At 41.4% G+C, this 13,843-nt stretch overlaps 1 protein-coding gene across 2 annotated transcripts in view; it reads left to right on the top strand.

Moving 5' to 3' along the window:
* Nucleotides 1–9,726, top strand: part of LOC117080919 (olfactory receptor 9Q1) — a 152,004-nt gene extending 142,278 nt beyond the window's left edge. Inside the window, exons 1-2 of one of the 2 annotated variants that reach the window (XM_033206367.1) lie at nt 6,722–6,825; nt 7,591–8,958. In XM_033206367.1, coding sequence (XP_033062258.1) covers nt 7,605–8,540 — 936 coding nt within the window. In that variant the 5' untranslated portion in view covers nt 6,722–6,825; nt 7,591–7,604 and the 3' untranslated portion in view covers nt 8,541–8,958. Of the gene's footprint in view, nt 1–6,721; nt 6,826–7,590 lie in introns of those variants that run through there. The other variant, XM_033206366.1, reaches the window with a different exon arrangement.
* The last annotated feature ends 4,117 nt before the right edge of the window (nt 9,727–13,843 follow it).

Here is a 13,843-nt window from a genome sequence, read left to right as displayed (position 1 = left end):
AGGGTTTGACAACCTGTAATCCAGTGTATACACGTCACCTGCTCACTCTCCTTTCATGGCCTCATCTATGTGTTTTGCTTTCTGTGACCTCCATTGCTGCTGACCCTGAACTGGGTGATAGCTTCCTCCAGCAGCTGCTGATTTTCCACTTTGCTCTGTATATGATTCTGTCCAGACTAGTTTTGAGCCTGTTCTCTGACCTGTTCATCACGAAGCCCGTTAAACACCTGCAAATCAGGTCTCTAGGCAAAGATTCCTCAACGTTTCTCTGCCTTTTCCTCATGAAGAACTGCAGTTCGGTTGATTGTTGAGACTACAGCTTTGGTCTATGTGTGCAGCAGTAGGCAATCCCTTCTAGGGGAGAGGGCCGTGACCATGTTTTAGACAGTAGTGAACCCCAGGCTGACCATTCCAATTTTATAGCCTGAGGGCAAAAAGGCAAAGGAGGCCCTGAGGAAAGCTCTTAATAAAGCCAAGTTGTTCTAATTACCTTCATAGCTCTGCAAAACACTCAACAACCTCTTCTGTTGTACTAACCATCTGGGCTCTCAGTATCATTTGCAGGTGTTCATGCATTCTAGGCATGGAACCAGGCCCCTAGAGGTAGAGAATTTTCCAGGCAGAAGTTTTCCATAAAGTCTGGCTCTAGGGGAAGCAATGAAAGACAGAGGCTGAATATCAACAAAAGAATTCCATACCGTAATGGGGGAAAATATTGATAAATATTTGAAATTCCCTTATGTAATGACGACAACAGGGAAGGCTAACATCCATAGAACATTAACATTGAGCAAAACGGAATGAAAAGATGATGAGGAGATAATTTCATAATAGATTTAAGAGTACTGCCATCCAGAGAAAGAACGCTTCATTATCTCTGATATTTCCTGTATTTCCTTATATGATTAAAAATGTTATATTTTGTTTGAATGATTTGTAATTTTGTCCTTAAGGGAGAAATTATATGTGGAATGTGTGGCATATTCCTTGGCACTCGGTGGGCACAGGGGTGTTGACTATTCCTGTGGTCATCACAATGATTATTAGTGTGTTCTACATTCATTAAAATGTAGACAGAAAGTTTTATAGCTATCTTAAAGTAACGGTTGTTATAAGCTCTACGATGTCATTGAATGTGTGTAGATTCAGACCAGGAAGCAGAAGAACGATTAAATTTGGGAACTGTATGGGAAACACCATCCTGATTACTAACTATCAGGGTACATTAGCGAAGCGTGTTTTTATTTTCTCTCTTTATTTACTTTTCTGCATGCCTTTTTGAGGTTAGTGTTATTATTGCCAATTTATAGATGGGGAAGTTGAAATACCAAGAGATTTTACATATTTACCAAGAACCCTGGCTCCAGAAAATGGTGGAGCCAGTACTCAAACCCAAGCAATCCGACCCAGAACTCGTATTTGTAAGACTTTTAAAAAAATTTTTTGTGGATACATAGTAGGTGCATAAATTTATGGGGTATATAAGATATTTTGATACAACCATGCAATGCATCATAATCACATCAGGGTAAATGGGATATCCATCATCTTAATTCTTTGTGTTACAAACAATCCAAGTATACTGTTTTAATTATTTTAAAATGTACAATTAAATTATTATTGACTGTAGTCACCCTGTTGTACTATCACATACTAGGTCTTATTCATTTTATTATTTTGTACCCATTAACTATCCCTACTTTCCCCACATGCCCCAATACTTTTATCCAAAATTCATAATGCCTTCTGTCTAGTAAACTGTAAGTGGTAAAAAAAATTACTGGTTAAAAGGGACAAGTTAAAAAATAAAAGCTGTTTACAGTTAAGATTAAAGTATCTGGGTATGAAAAAATCATCATGGTCATGGTATTTTTAAGAGCCACAAGGAATACTAAGCTGAGAGCTTCTTCCTGATCCCCTGAACCCCACCCCCTCAGCCAAGGGAGCAGATTCAGGGCCTAACAAGACATATTTTCTATCCCAGGGTGGGAGGGCATAGCAACATTTTACCAGTAGCATTTCAGAATTACTGTGGACTCACCATTGTCATGTGCCTGCCATTCTTCCTCTTTTCTAATGGGAGTGTTTATTGTGGTTATTCTGCCTGTTCAACAATACATTTTGGGTATTTGTGGGCAGATGTATGACTTGTTTTTGTAGTTCATAATTCTCTAAACCAAGGGGAGCTGCACCTGGACCTGATGGAGATCATAAGATCCTAGACTTTGATCTTGATGTAATTTGTTGAAGTTTATAGGCCGGGGTAGGGGGAGCTTAGGGTGATGATAAGTATATTTTGTATGTGATTTGAGAGGGTAGAATAAGAGTATTTATGGACAATAGGAATATTGGATCATTGTTCATAAAATAAAATTTACTCCTCTCCTACTGTGAGTAGGATAAACTTCCTTGCTCAGGGATGTTGAGCTTGACCATGTGGCTTGCTTTGACTGGTGGGACGTGAGTAGACCTGATGCAAGCAAAGACTTAAAATGTTCTTGTGTAATGGGGCTTTGTCTGCTTGTGATTCTGCCATTTTTAGAGGAACATGCCCTGACTGGTGGGACGTGAGTAGACCTGATGCAAGCAAAGACTTAAAATGTTCTTGTGTAATGGGGCTTTGTCTGCTTGTGATTCTGCCATTTTTAGAGGAACATGCCCTGCATAGCTTGCTGACCCAAAGATGAGGAGAGGCACTTAAAACAGATTGTGAATCAAGCTGCAGCTTGGCCAAGTTAGCCGAGCCTAAGCCCAGCCTAAATAAACTAAATCCTGGCTGACCACAGACCTATGAGTGTGAGAATAAATGCTTATTGTTGTGTGCTGCTGAATTTGTGGGGCGCTCATCACAACACAGGAGCTAACTAAGCACCCCATGGTCAAATACTTTTGAGAACTGCTGCATAATATACAGTTCATTTTGGAGATTTATGAAGGAAATTATCATACTAAAATCTTTGAAAAATTTTCTAGTAAAGATAGTTGTTTCACTTCATTTAACCCAGCTTCTCAGACTTCTTTTAGTATTGAATCCTTATCTGGTATGTTAGAACTTGAAAAAAAAAAGAAGTGTACTGTTGTTTGACTTAATTTTTCTCTATTAGAGAAAAGTTTCTCCTTTGTTGAGGAAAGTATCTTAAAGGATATCTTCATAATGAAATGTAAGGACTTCCAATGCAAGGTCTAAACTGAAACTATTTAGAGCTTAAAGATTTAAGGCCGGGCACAGTGGCTCATGCTTATAATCTCAGAAATTTGGGAGGCTGAGGCAGGCAGATCACTTGAGCCCAGGAGTTCAAGACCAGCCTGGCCAACACAGTGAAACCCCGACTCTACTAAAAAGACAAAACATTAGCTGGGCATGGTGGTGCACCCTGTAATCCCAGCTACTCGGGTGGCTGAGGCATGAGCATTGCTTGAACCTGGGAGGCGGAGGTTGCAGTGACCCAAAATCACGCCACTGCACTCCAGCCTGGGTGACAGAGTAAGACTCTGTCTAAAAAAAAAAAAAAAAGAGATTTAGATTATTATGCACAATAACATATAAAACATTTTTAGCATCTCAGTGGATTGGGTAGGATAGGGATTTGGAAGATTTTGGAACTGGGAAAAGAGAAATACAAAAAAAAGATTTTCTCAGCAGAGAAATCAATGGAGTCAGATGGTAGTGGACAGGCTCAAGGTCAGGAGCAGTGTCACTCAGTGTCCCTGGAGTAGCCCTTGGGCTCTCCTGCCCATATGCATTTGGTCATGCTGACCCTCCCTTTCCTGAAGAGTTTTGCCCATCGTTCTCCCACTCTCTGTTCTGTCCAAACTGACAAAGCCCGCCTCCTCTGGGAAGCCCTCCCCAGTTTACCCTACCTGTAAGTAGTCTTGCCCTAGTACCTTACCTACTCGTTGCTTGTTTACTACTATCCCCATAGTAGAGGGAATAGTATTCCCTCATTTAGAACTCTTAGCACAGTGACGAGTCAATCAACCACATGGTTCCATTTTCTCTTGGTTATCAATTGCCAAAGAGGGCAATTATTCTGTTTTTCTTATCTTCTTTTTTTTTTTTTTTTTTTTGAATTGAGACATGTCGAAATTCAATGACTTAACAAAATGCGTATGAATTTGTGGCTAAAACAATACTATTGTGTCAAAGATGTAGAGAGCTGGCAAAAGCTAGGCCACTAAGACGAACTTGCCAATTTCTCCTCTGGGCAACATCTCAGGCTTTTGTTTTCACTATGTTTTCATTTGCATTTAAAGAAAGAAAAGGGAGAGATTTTAATGAGGCACTTGACTCCCAGAGAGGGCAAACAGAAGACGTGATGTGTCTTGCTGAGGTTTCTGTGTAGGGTACCCAGTTGGCCTTCCTGGATAATGTGGAGCAAAGTCCTGTGTTTCCAAAGCACCTTCTTCCAGGATATGGCCACAGTGATGAAAGTGGCAATGGGCATAATTTCTAACATTTTTCTGATGGAAGAAATTAAGGTTAGATACATGTAACTCCTCAAGGAACCATGCAGAACTAGGATTCAGACCTTTTAAACCCCACTCAATGGGTGTATGGCAGGGCTTTGAGAACTGTGACCAGGAAGAAAGTCTTTTCTCCTCCTATGAGAGGGACTAGGTGCCTAGTGAGAAACCCACATTTGCAATAATTGTCTTTCCTTAGAGACCACTTTAGCCATTGATTGGAGACCTCAGAGCTTTTGTAGCAATTATTAGTGTCTTCTTCAAAGAGATTTCTGTTGGAGCTGGGAGCCCACAGGAAGAGGCTGTTCCACAATCTCTGCTGTCCCTGCCTGGAATTGAACAAAAACCAGAGTGAAGAATACATCCTAATCAGATTTTGCAGATCTGGAAACAGAAAGAATAAAATGGCATCTTTGGCAGAAAAGAACTGGCTAGAAGGATCTTGAGGATGGTAGGGTCCAGGGACTGACTTTCAGGCAGTGAAGTTATTATTGTCCCCATATTGATTCATACATTGTGTGTGCATGTGTGTGAAGAATGCAAGAGGGAAGAGGACACTGTGGCTCCAGGAGATTTGCTTAGCGTTATAACTGAGCAGGTCTGGGAGGGCAACAAGAACCATCCAGACCTCCTGATGCTCAGCACAATACTTTTGCCCCTACACCCTTAGGATTTCTCCAAGCAGTGGGCAAGAAATGACCTTTTAGACATTAAGGAAAAATAGTGGACAAAGAGAGAAGAGGATGTGCCAGGTAAAGATGTGGAATTTAGGTGAAGAAACTGACTGGTTTTCTTGGTTCCCGCCCCATTCAGATCACCGGATCCAATTTCCTTTAATTATCTTTTTTTTTTTCCAATAGGTCAATCTGACACAAGCATAGCTGCCAAAGTCTTATGTTTTAAAGATGGTCCAATGTCCTTTCTATCCTGTTGCACTACAACTCTGCCAAAGAACTTACTGTTAGTTCAAAAGCCTCTATCAGTCTTCAGATATTAACAGACTGCAGAGCTGGTATTTATGTTTGTTTAATTAATGGTGGACACCTTCTGAGTAGGGGCTGTTGGAATGATCAGGCGATGCAGTGAAATCTTGTTATAAGCTAAACAGAGCTTCCGTGTACAGGTTTGTTCCTAATGACAGTTCTACCACGTATGAGCTGTGCAACCTTGGGAATGATACTTAAGCCCTTTCTTTCTCAGTTTCTTTATCTGTAAAATGAGGATAAGAAAAGTTCCTACCTCATGCAGTGGTTGTGGGGATTAAATGAGTTAATATTTAAAGGCTTTACCATGAGCTGAGCTCCAGGAGCACATACTCTGACCAGGGAAGGCGGACAGGAGAGAGCTTTCCTGTAGAAAGTGCAGAATCTGGGTTGAGGTTTGAAGGTAGGGTAAGAGCTGGCAAGGACTTGTTGGATGCAAAAATGAAAGTGTTTTAGGCAGAAGGGGTTTGTCCTGCTGAAAATGCAGAGATGTAGGAGAACCTGGGGGAGATTAGAGAAGCCTCGAATAATTCAGTATGTCTGGAGAGAAGCATAAGAGGGTGAAGTGTGGCTGTGGTTATCAGGATTTAGAAGCAAGAAAGGAGCATGAAGAAATAAGCAGAGGAGATCTCACAGAGGGCATTTCCAATATGTGGAGGACTCTAAAAAATATCCCATCCTAGATTGCAGTAATCTATTGCATATTTCAAAATAGCTAGAGGCAAATAATTTGAATATTTCAAGCATTAAAAAGACAAATATTTAAGGTGGTGGACACCTAATTACTCTGATTTGACCTTTACAAATTGTGTGGATGCATTAAATTATCACAAGGACCCTCCAAAATTATCCTGTCCATGATGGGCACTGTGGCAGGATTTTTAACAGGGGAATCAGATGTGATCAAATTAAAATCTTAGAATTATCACTCTGACCACAGTGAGGAGGAATAATTTGCAAGAAGCAAATATATAGACAGGCAGAATAATTGGTTCCATGGCTGTTGTTCTAACCTAGGTGAGAGTTGAAGAGGACTTAATATCAGGGAGGAGTTGTGGTCATGGAGAAAAAGGGACAGAGTCCTGACATGGATATCCCCCTGGTAGGCAAGAGCCCATGTATCAACACTTAGTGGAGCAATGAGGAAGTTTTGGCTCAGAATGGCTATCTGGCTTGCAGAGTTCACACAACTACTTAGCAACAGAGGTGGGAGAATGTGCACCCCTGTTCTGAGAATGTTTACCTGTATCTGTTTTTTCAACATGCTAAGATGACTCTATGCCACAGGATTCCCTTGATGGGTCCTGAGTCTCTCTCTCTCTCTCTCTCCTGTCTGCCTTCCCTGGTCAGAGCATATGCTCCTGGAGCTCGGCACATGGTAAAGGCTTAATATTTTCTCATTTTCTCATTCTCTCTCTCTCTCAGCTCTCACTCCATTGCCCAGGCTGGAGTGCAGTGGTGCCATCTCGGCTCACTGCAGCTTTGACCTCCCAGGCTCAAATGATTCTTGTGCCTCATTCTCTTGAGTAGCTGGGATTACAGGTGCTTATCACCATGCATGGCTAATTTTTTTTTTTTTGTATTTTTAGTAGAGATGGGGTTTCACCATGTTGGCCAGGCTGGTCTTGAACTCCTGGGCTCAAGTGATCTGACTGCCTCACCTCCCAAAGTGATGATATTACAGGTGTGAGCCAGTGCGCCTGGCACACCTGGCATATTTTGTCCAGAGTACATGTTCAATAAGTGTAAACAAGAAATACAGGTAAGGCCGGGCGCGGTGGCTCAAGCCTGTAATCCCAGCACTTTGGGAGGCCGAGATGGGCGGATCACGAGGTCAGGAGATCAAGACCATCCTGGCTAACACGGTGAAACCCCGTCTCTACTAAAAATACAAAAACTAGCCGGGCGAGGTGGCGGGCGCCTGTAGTCCCAGCTACTCGGGAGGCTGAGGCAGGAGAATGGCGTAAAACCCGGGAGGCGGAGCTTGCAGTGAGCTGAGATCTGGCCACTGCACTCCAGTCCGGGCGACAGAGAGAGACTCCGCCTCAAAAAAAAAAAAAAAAAAAAAAAAAAAAAAAAAAAAAAGAATACAGGTAAATCTATTTGCAGTTTCCTAACTTGCTTCCCATTCTTCATGTCTCAGGGACCCCTGGCATCATGGCAGAGATGAACCTCACCTTGGTGACCGAGTTCCTCCTTATTGCATTCACTGAGAATCCTGAATGGGCACTCCCTCTCTTCCTCTTGTTTTTATTTATGTATCTCATCACCTTATTGGGGAACTTAGGGATGATTATTCTGATCCGCATGGATCGCCGGCTCCACACCCCGATGTATTTCCTTCTGAGTCATCTCGCTTTCATGGACATCTGCTACTCATCTGTCACTGTCCCCCAGACACTGGCAGTGCTGCTGGAGCATGGGGCAGCTTTATCCTACACACGCTGTGCTGCCCAGTTCTTCCTGTTCACCTTCTTTGGTTCCATCGACTGCTACCTCTTGGCCCTCATGGCCTATGACCTCTACTTAGCTGTGTGCCAGCCCCTGCTTTATGTCACCATCATGACACAGCAGACCTGCTTGAGTCTTATGGCTGGAGCTTATGTCGCTGGTCTCTTCAGTGCCTTGGTGCGGACAGTCTCAGCCTTCACTCTCTCCTTCTGTGGAACCAATGAGATTGACTTTATTTTCTGTGACCTCCCTCCTCTGTTAAAGCTGACCTGTGGGGAGAGCTACACTCAGGAAGTGGTGATTATTGTGTTCGCCATTTTTGTCATCCCTGCCTCCATGGTGGTGATCTTGGTGTCCTACCTGTTTATCATTGTGTCCATCATGAGGATCCCCTCTGCTGGAAGCTGGGCCAAGACCTTCTCCACCTGCACCTCCCACCTCACTGCTGTGTCACTCTTCTTTGGTACCCTCATCTTCATGTACCTGAGAGGTAACTCGGGCCAGTCTTTGGAGGAGAATCAGGTAGTGTCTGTGCTTTACACAGCAGTCATCCCCATGTTGAATCCTCTCATCTACAGCCTGAGGAACAAGGAAGTGAAGGAGTCCCTGAGAAAAATTCTCAATAGAGCCAAGTTGTCCTAACCATCTCCAAACTTGGAAAATCCCAAGAACCACCTACTCTGTAGTGTCAGCATTCTGGACGCTCACTATTTATAGCACGCTCAATGTTTAAATGAATATATTATGGTACTAGGTATAAAAAAGAACCAGAACTTTTAGCTCCAGGGAGAGGAAGGAAGACAAGGAAAAGTCAACCTGAAAAGAGATTGGAGTGGGAGTTTTGATTCCCAGGACAAGTGACAAAAGGATTTGAAATTAAATCCTGTGCAATCCAAATATGACACACCTCACCCGTCTGTGATTATAAGAGTAGTTTTTTTTGCAAAATTTTTAATGAAAGATTTTCATCATATAGAAATGTGAAAAATAATGTGTAGTAAATTTCCTATACTCAGTACTGAGATTGTGTAATTGCTAATATTTGCTATCTTTACTTGGTTACATAGATGTAATCTATCCGGGAGTTTATTCATCAATCAATTCACTCATCAAACCACCTTTTTTTGATAATTTCAAGGTGAGTTACCGACATCAGCATTAGTACCCTTTACTTCTATGCGCTTCAGAATTATATCATCACTTAGGATTCAATATTTAGATTACATTTATTTTTAATGATCAAACTATGGTCGTTTGATGATCCAGTTAGTAAAACTGACCCTGCTAAGGTATTCCTTCACATTCTGTTAGTAGGTCTCAAGAAGGCCTCATACAAACTTCTAAACAATGCCTACAATAACGTGTCAGTCAATTGCTATCACTTGTGGATATGTGCCCTGTTCTTTTTCTTCCCTACCTATTACAGCTGTCTCTCGTCATATGGCATGACTAAAAATCCACTTAGCAAAGTTATACCATTCCCACTGCCCATAATGGTGTGCTCAGTGTCTGTATCATAGACATTGACTCTCTGTGTTCTCAAAGCTATTTCCCTCAGGGAGGCAGAACATTGCTGCATTCCACATGGGGATAGGCAGGAGGGTTATCCTTGCCTATCCTGGGTCCGTATGCTCTCCAGCAGCTCAGCCCGCATCCAAAGCCTCACAAAATCTGTCTGTCCTTGATCTTTACTTCTCTAATCACAGGGGCCTTGTCTCAATCAAACCCAAGGCACTGGAAGAGAATGGGCCCCATCTATTAATCTTTTCTTCATTTAAACAAATTTTTATACCTGGAACTCAAACTTCTTTTCCGTCTCCTAGATTACAAAATAAATAAATAAATAAATAAAACCCCAAAACCAAAACAACAACAAACCCAGGATCCCCTGTATGTGAATGATATAAACAATCGTGGAAGGGGAAAGGTGGGGAGAGGGTGACAGTATCTTACAAACCTAGGATGATTTTAAACTCAGCCAGACAAAAATGCTGTGTCAAACATGGAATTCCAGTTACAAGACTTTAAATGGGAAGAAGATATGTGAAAGGTGGGAGACTCAGCATGCAGGTAGCCAAAGGATATTCAATGGAAGGTTACTTATAGTAAAATAAAACACATCTGAATCTTTAAAGACATTACGTTTATTCTAGAAGACAGGATATATTAAAGTACATATTGTAATTTTCACAAGAAATATTTTATCCCTTTAATAGTTTTTTGTCTGGTTGGGGAAACCCAGGCTTAAAATTGATAACTTCACTAAGGGGGATGGTTGATAAATAGTATATGTGTCAATTGTGTTACAGGTGGTGTAAAAAATGTTAAAGAAATGTTAGAAAGCTTGAATCAGTGATATAAAATTCTCCCCGGTTGTAAAAGACAATATTGCATCTGTGTGAATAAAAGCAGTATACTAAGGAGTTATTTGCTCTCTTAGAATCTACCAGAAGTCGGGATGTACACAATGAACGGAAAGGGGCTACTAAGAGAATAAGTTGCCAGGTAGAAGAAAAAAAAATTAATGCCTCCTTTTGATTAAATTCTAAACAAGTATTTGCAGATTTATATTCAAGAAGGCAGGGCTAAGTGAAAGGACTGTAGGAACTAGTGGTCATGAAACCTCATGTTGTATATGGAACATTATCTACCTTTTCGTCTCTAAATGGAGCTCCGGAAAAGTTAAAAAATGCCTTCCATTTAGGTATGGAAGATGAGTCGGGGTTCAATTAGGACATTTTTAGAAAAGTTGACAATAGGGAAGTTACCTGATTGTAAATGGGTGCCCATATTTCCTTACATTCTGCTATATCGTGTGTGAACTCATTCAAATAAAAAACCTGTGATTCTTTTAGTTCAGTTATTTTAGTTCTGGAATGGAAATCCCACCATTGTTGACAACATGGATTTACTGAGAGGACATTATGCTAAGTTAAATAAGCAAGTCACAGAAGGACAAATATTGCATGATTTCACTTATATGAGGTATCTAAAAATATTAGGTTGGTGCAAAACGAATTGCAGTTTTTGCCATTTTTCCCAATGGCAAAACCACAATACCTTTTGCACCAACCTAAGTCAAGCTCATAGAAGCAGAGAGCTGCATGGTGATTGTCTCCACTGGGGAGAGGAAGAAATAGGAGAATTGTTCAATCAGCAGAAAGTTTCAGTTATGCAAGATGAATAAGTTCTGGTCATCTTGTACAACATAATACCTATAGTTAACAATAGATCTCATGCCAATCAAGCAACCAAAAGGCCAATCAAGCAACCAAACCCAAAATCACAAACCCAGAAAACAACAAAAAAGAAAACCCACAAAAGAACATTGGAAAATTTTTGTAGATGACAGATATATGATATGTGTATGTCCAAACTCACCAAAATGTATATATTAAATAACTATAAGTTTTTTATATAGCAATTATGCCTCAAGCTTTAAAAAAATCTGCTTTCGGATATACATGCTTAAGGGAAATCCAGATTACTGAAACCAGGAAACACCATCTACTGGGATGTTTTGAATGTAGCTATAGTACCTAAAAGGAGAATAACAAGGTCTTCTGAAGAGACACCTTGGACATCCAGCTCACACGGGAACAGCAATGGTAGCACCCATCTGCATCCTGCCTGGTCTCATGGCCAGGCACTCAGCCCGGCTCCTCCCATTACCTTTCTCAAGTGTCTGCCAACACACGCTGCCCTTCAAGGAGAACTCCACTATCAGGATCCAGGTCCTCAGGAGCTGTCAAAGAAGGGACTTGTTGGTAGCATGACCTTTCTAGTGGGCCTCAGGAGGGCCTCCCAGCCTTTTCTGCCCCAAACACGAATGAGATATTCTGGGGACCACACTACTTGGTACAAGAAGGGGAGAAGAAAAGCCACAGTTCTTCCCTGGTAAGTGCGAGTTGGCAGATATTACCTTATTTTGGTTGCAGTGAATATGAGCAATACAGCATGATTTTTGAGTAGCCAAGAATGAGCCCGAGTCCATCTTAAATCCTTATTCTTTGTTTAAATTTTCTTTGCTTTAAATTAGTCTGCCTGACCTTTTCTTGGAGACTATAGGATATGATAGGAAATGTTGGGTGGTGATGGTCCCCGGTCAGCTGAGTGTCCTTCCATAAAACAGTTTCCTTGTTCTGTATCTCAATTTCTCCATCTGAAAAATGGGGGAGCAGGTTGATTAAGAGAATTATGAGTCCCTCTGTGGTCTCAGATTCTTTCTATCTAGGCTTCAGCCCTGTTAAATTTTAAATTATTTGAGAAGAGATTTCACATAAAGCATTGCCAGTCATCTCCTTCAGAAGGGAAATGTCTGAGACCTCTCTCAGAGCATGGGTTAAAATGGAGAGAGAGCACTTGAGAACCTGGAAACAGAATTATGGGAATGGCTAAGGCCAAGGAAGGTGGAGTGGCCAGAGACACATTTTCTGCATCTTACATTGTCCCTAGACGTCAGGCTTAAGCTTAAAAAATGATCAAGCAGCCGTTGTCTTCCCAATGCCTTGTTCATGGCAGATAGGATGTAAACAGAAACTGTTTAGACTCTAGTGGCCGACATGCTTTTCACTCTGCCACTTGTTGCCTCCTTCAGCCACTGCTCAGCCAACATCTCTGTGGGGTTCTCTGAAGCACAGGTGCAGTGGGAATTTCTCTGATTCTTCTTACCTTTGCCTGGTAAAAATCTATTCTTTTGTGTTCCCAGAACAGCATTCTCTCTTATCTGGGAAATGCTCCATTCTTTACTCTAACCATATGAGTCATACAAGTACTACATCTCCGTGTAGATCCCGTCTTCCTGGTCTTCACTGACTGGAAACTGATCAACATTGGGCCAATCCTGGTACCCCATTTTTTGGCCACATAACATCTGGGTTCTTCCTTGGAATTTTTTTTTTTTTAAGTTGGAACCTAAAAACATGACTTTTCATCTTCTTTGTGGCAAAAAAAGCTAGAACATGTGAAGAGTAGAAACAACTGGTGGGTATTTTTTTCTACTTTGTTGAAGAAAAGAACATTGAGTCAGAAACAGTTCTAGACAATAGAGAAATTCTTGGTGTCATGGGAGTTGTTGGTCACAGTTGTGCCTGAGACTTAGCCGCATTCCTTCCTCCCCTCCCCATGGTTTTGAGAATCATGTAGTGAATTCATCTATGGGTTTAAGTCACGTTACCTGCTGGGTTTCTGCCACTTGCAACTAAGAAATTCTCATTAAGAAACCGAGGGATTGTAAGTCATTCTTCCTTTGGGATTTCATTCTCCACATCTGTAAAATGAGAAGGTGCACTGGATTCCACAGTTGCTTCTGGCTTCATCATTCTGGAAAATTCAGACATAAAGGCTCTAAAAACACTTGGAGAAATCTTATAGGGGAAGCAATGGAGGACACTTACCTCAGGATTGCACACCTCTGAGAGGATTTGGAGGAAGCACAGATATGCATAGAACTGAATGAAGGTTAATGCACTTAATTATTTGGTCATCTTTAACTGAGGCCCCTTCTATATTTAAGAGCAATAAGGGATCACTGGGTGAAGTGCTGATTAACCGGTTTGGCATTAAAAAGTCACAGACTGGGAATCAAATTAACTACTGATGTAATCATTAAACATCTTCCTGTTTGGAAGCCTCAGCCTGTTCATCTGTGAATTGAAAAGCCTGGGTTATTTGACCTCTAATTCCCCCTTCAGTTCAGCATCTTATGAGAGCCTAAAAAAAAAATTCTGCAGTTCTACAATATGTAAAGTGAGGGCAGGGACACCAATGATGAATTGAGAGGGGAACGTTTGCAGTAGGATAAGTCCTTCCAAAGTCCTTCAAAAGTGAATTTATAGGCACTAGGTGTTCCTCAGCCTTGAATTGGCATGAGATCCACCTAAGTCTGGATGGAAGAAGATAGTGAAGATGAATTTCAGGGCAAGAGCTGAACATACGTCCTCCTT

The sequence above is a fragment of the Trachypithecus francoisi genome, unplaced genomic scaffold, assembly GCF_009764315.1.
Source record: "Trachypithecus francoisi isolate TF-2019V2 unplaced genomic scaffold, Tfra_2.0 Lachesis_group8, whole genome shotgun sequence".
In the NCBI taxonomy this organism is placed as follows: Eukaryota; Metazoa; Chordata; class Mammalia; order Primates; family Cercopithecidae; genus Trachypithecus; species Trachypithecus francoisi.
This window is presented reverse-complemented; position numbering and strand designations above follow the sequence as displayed.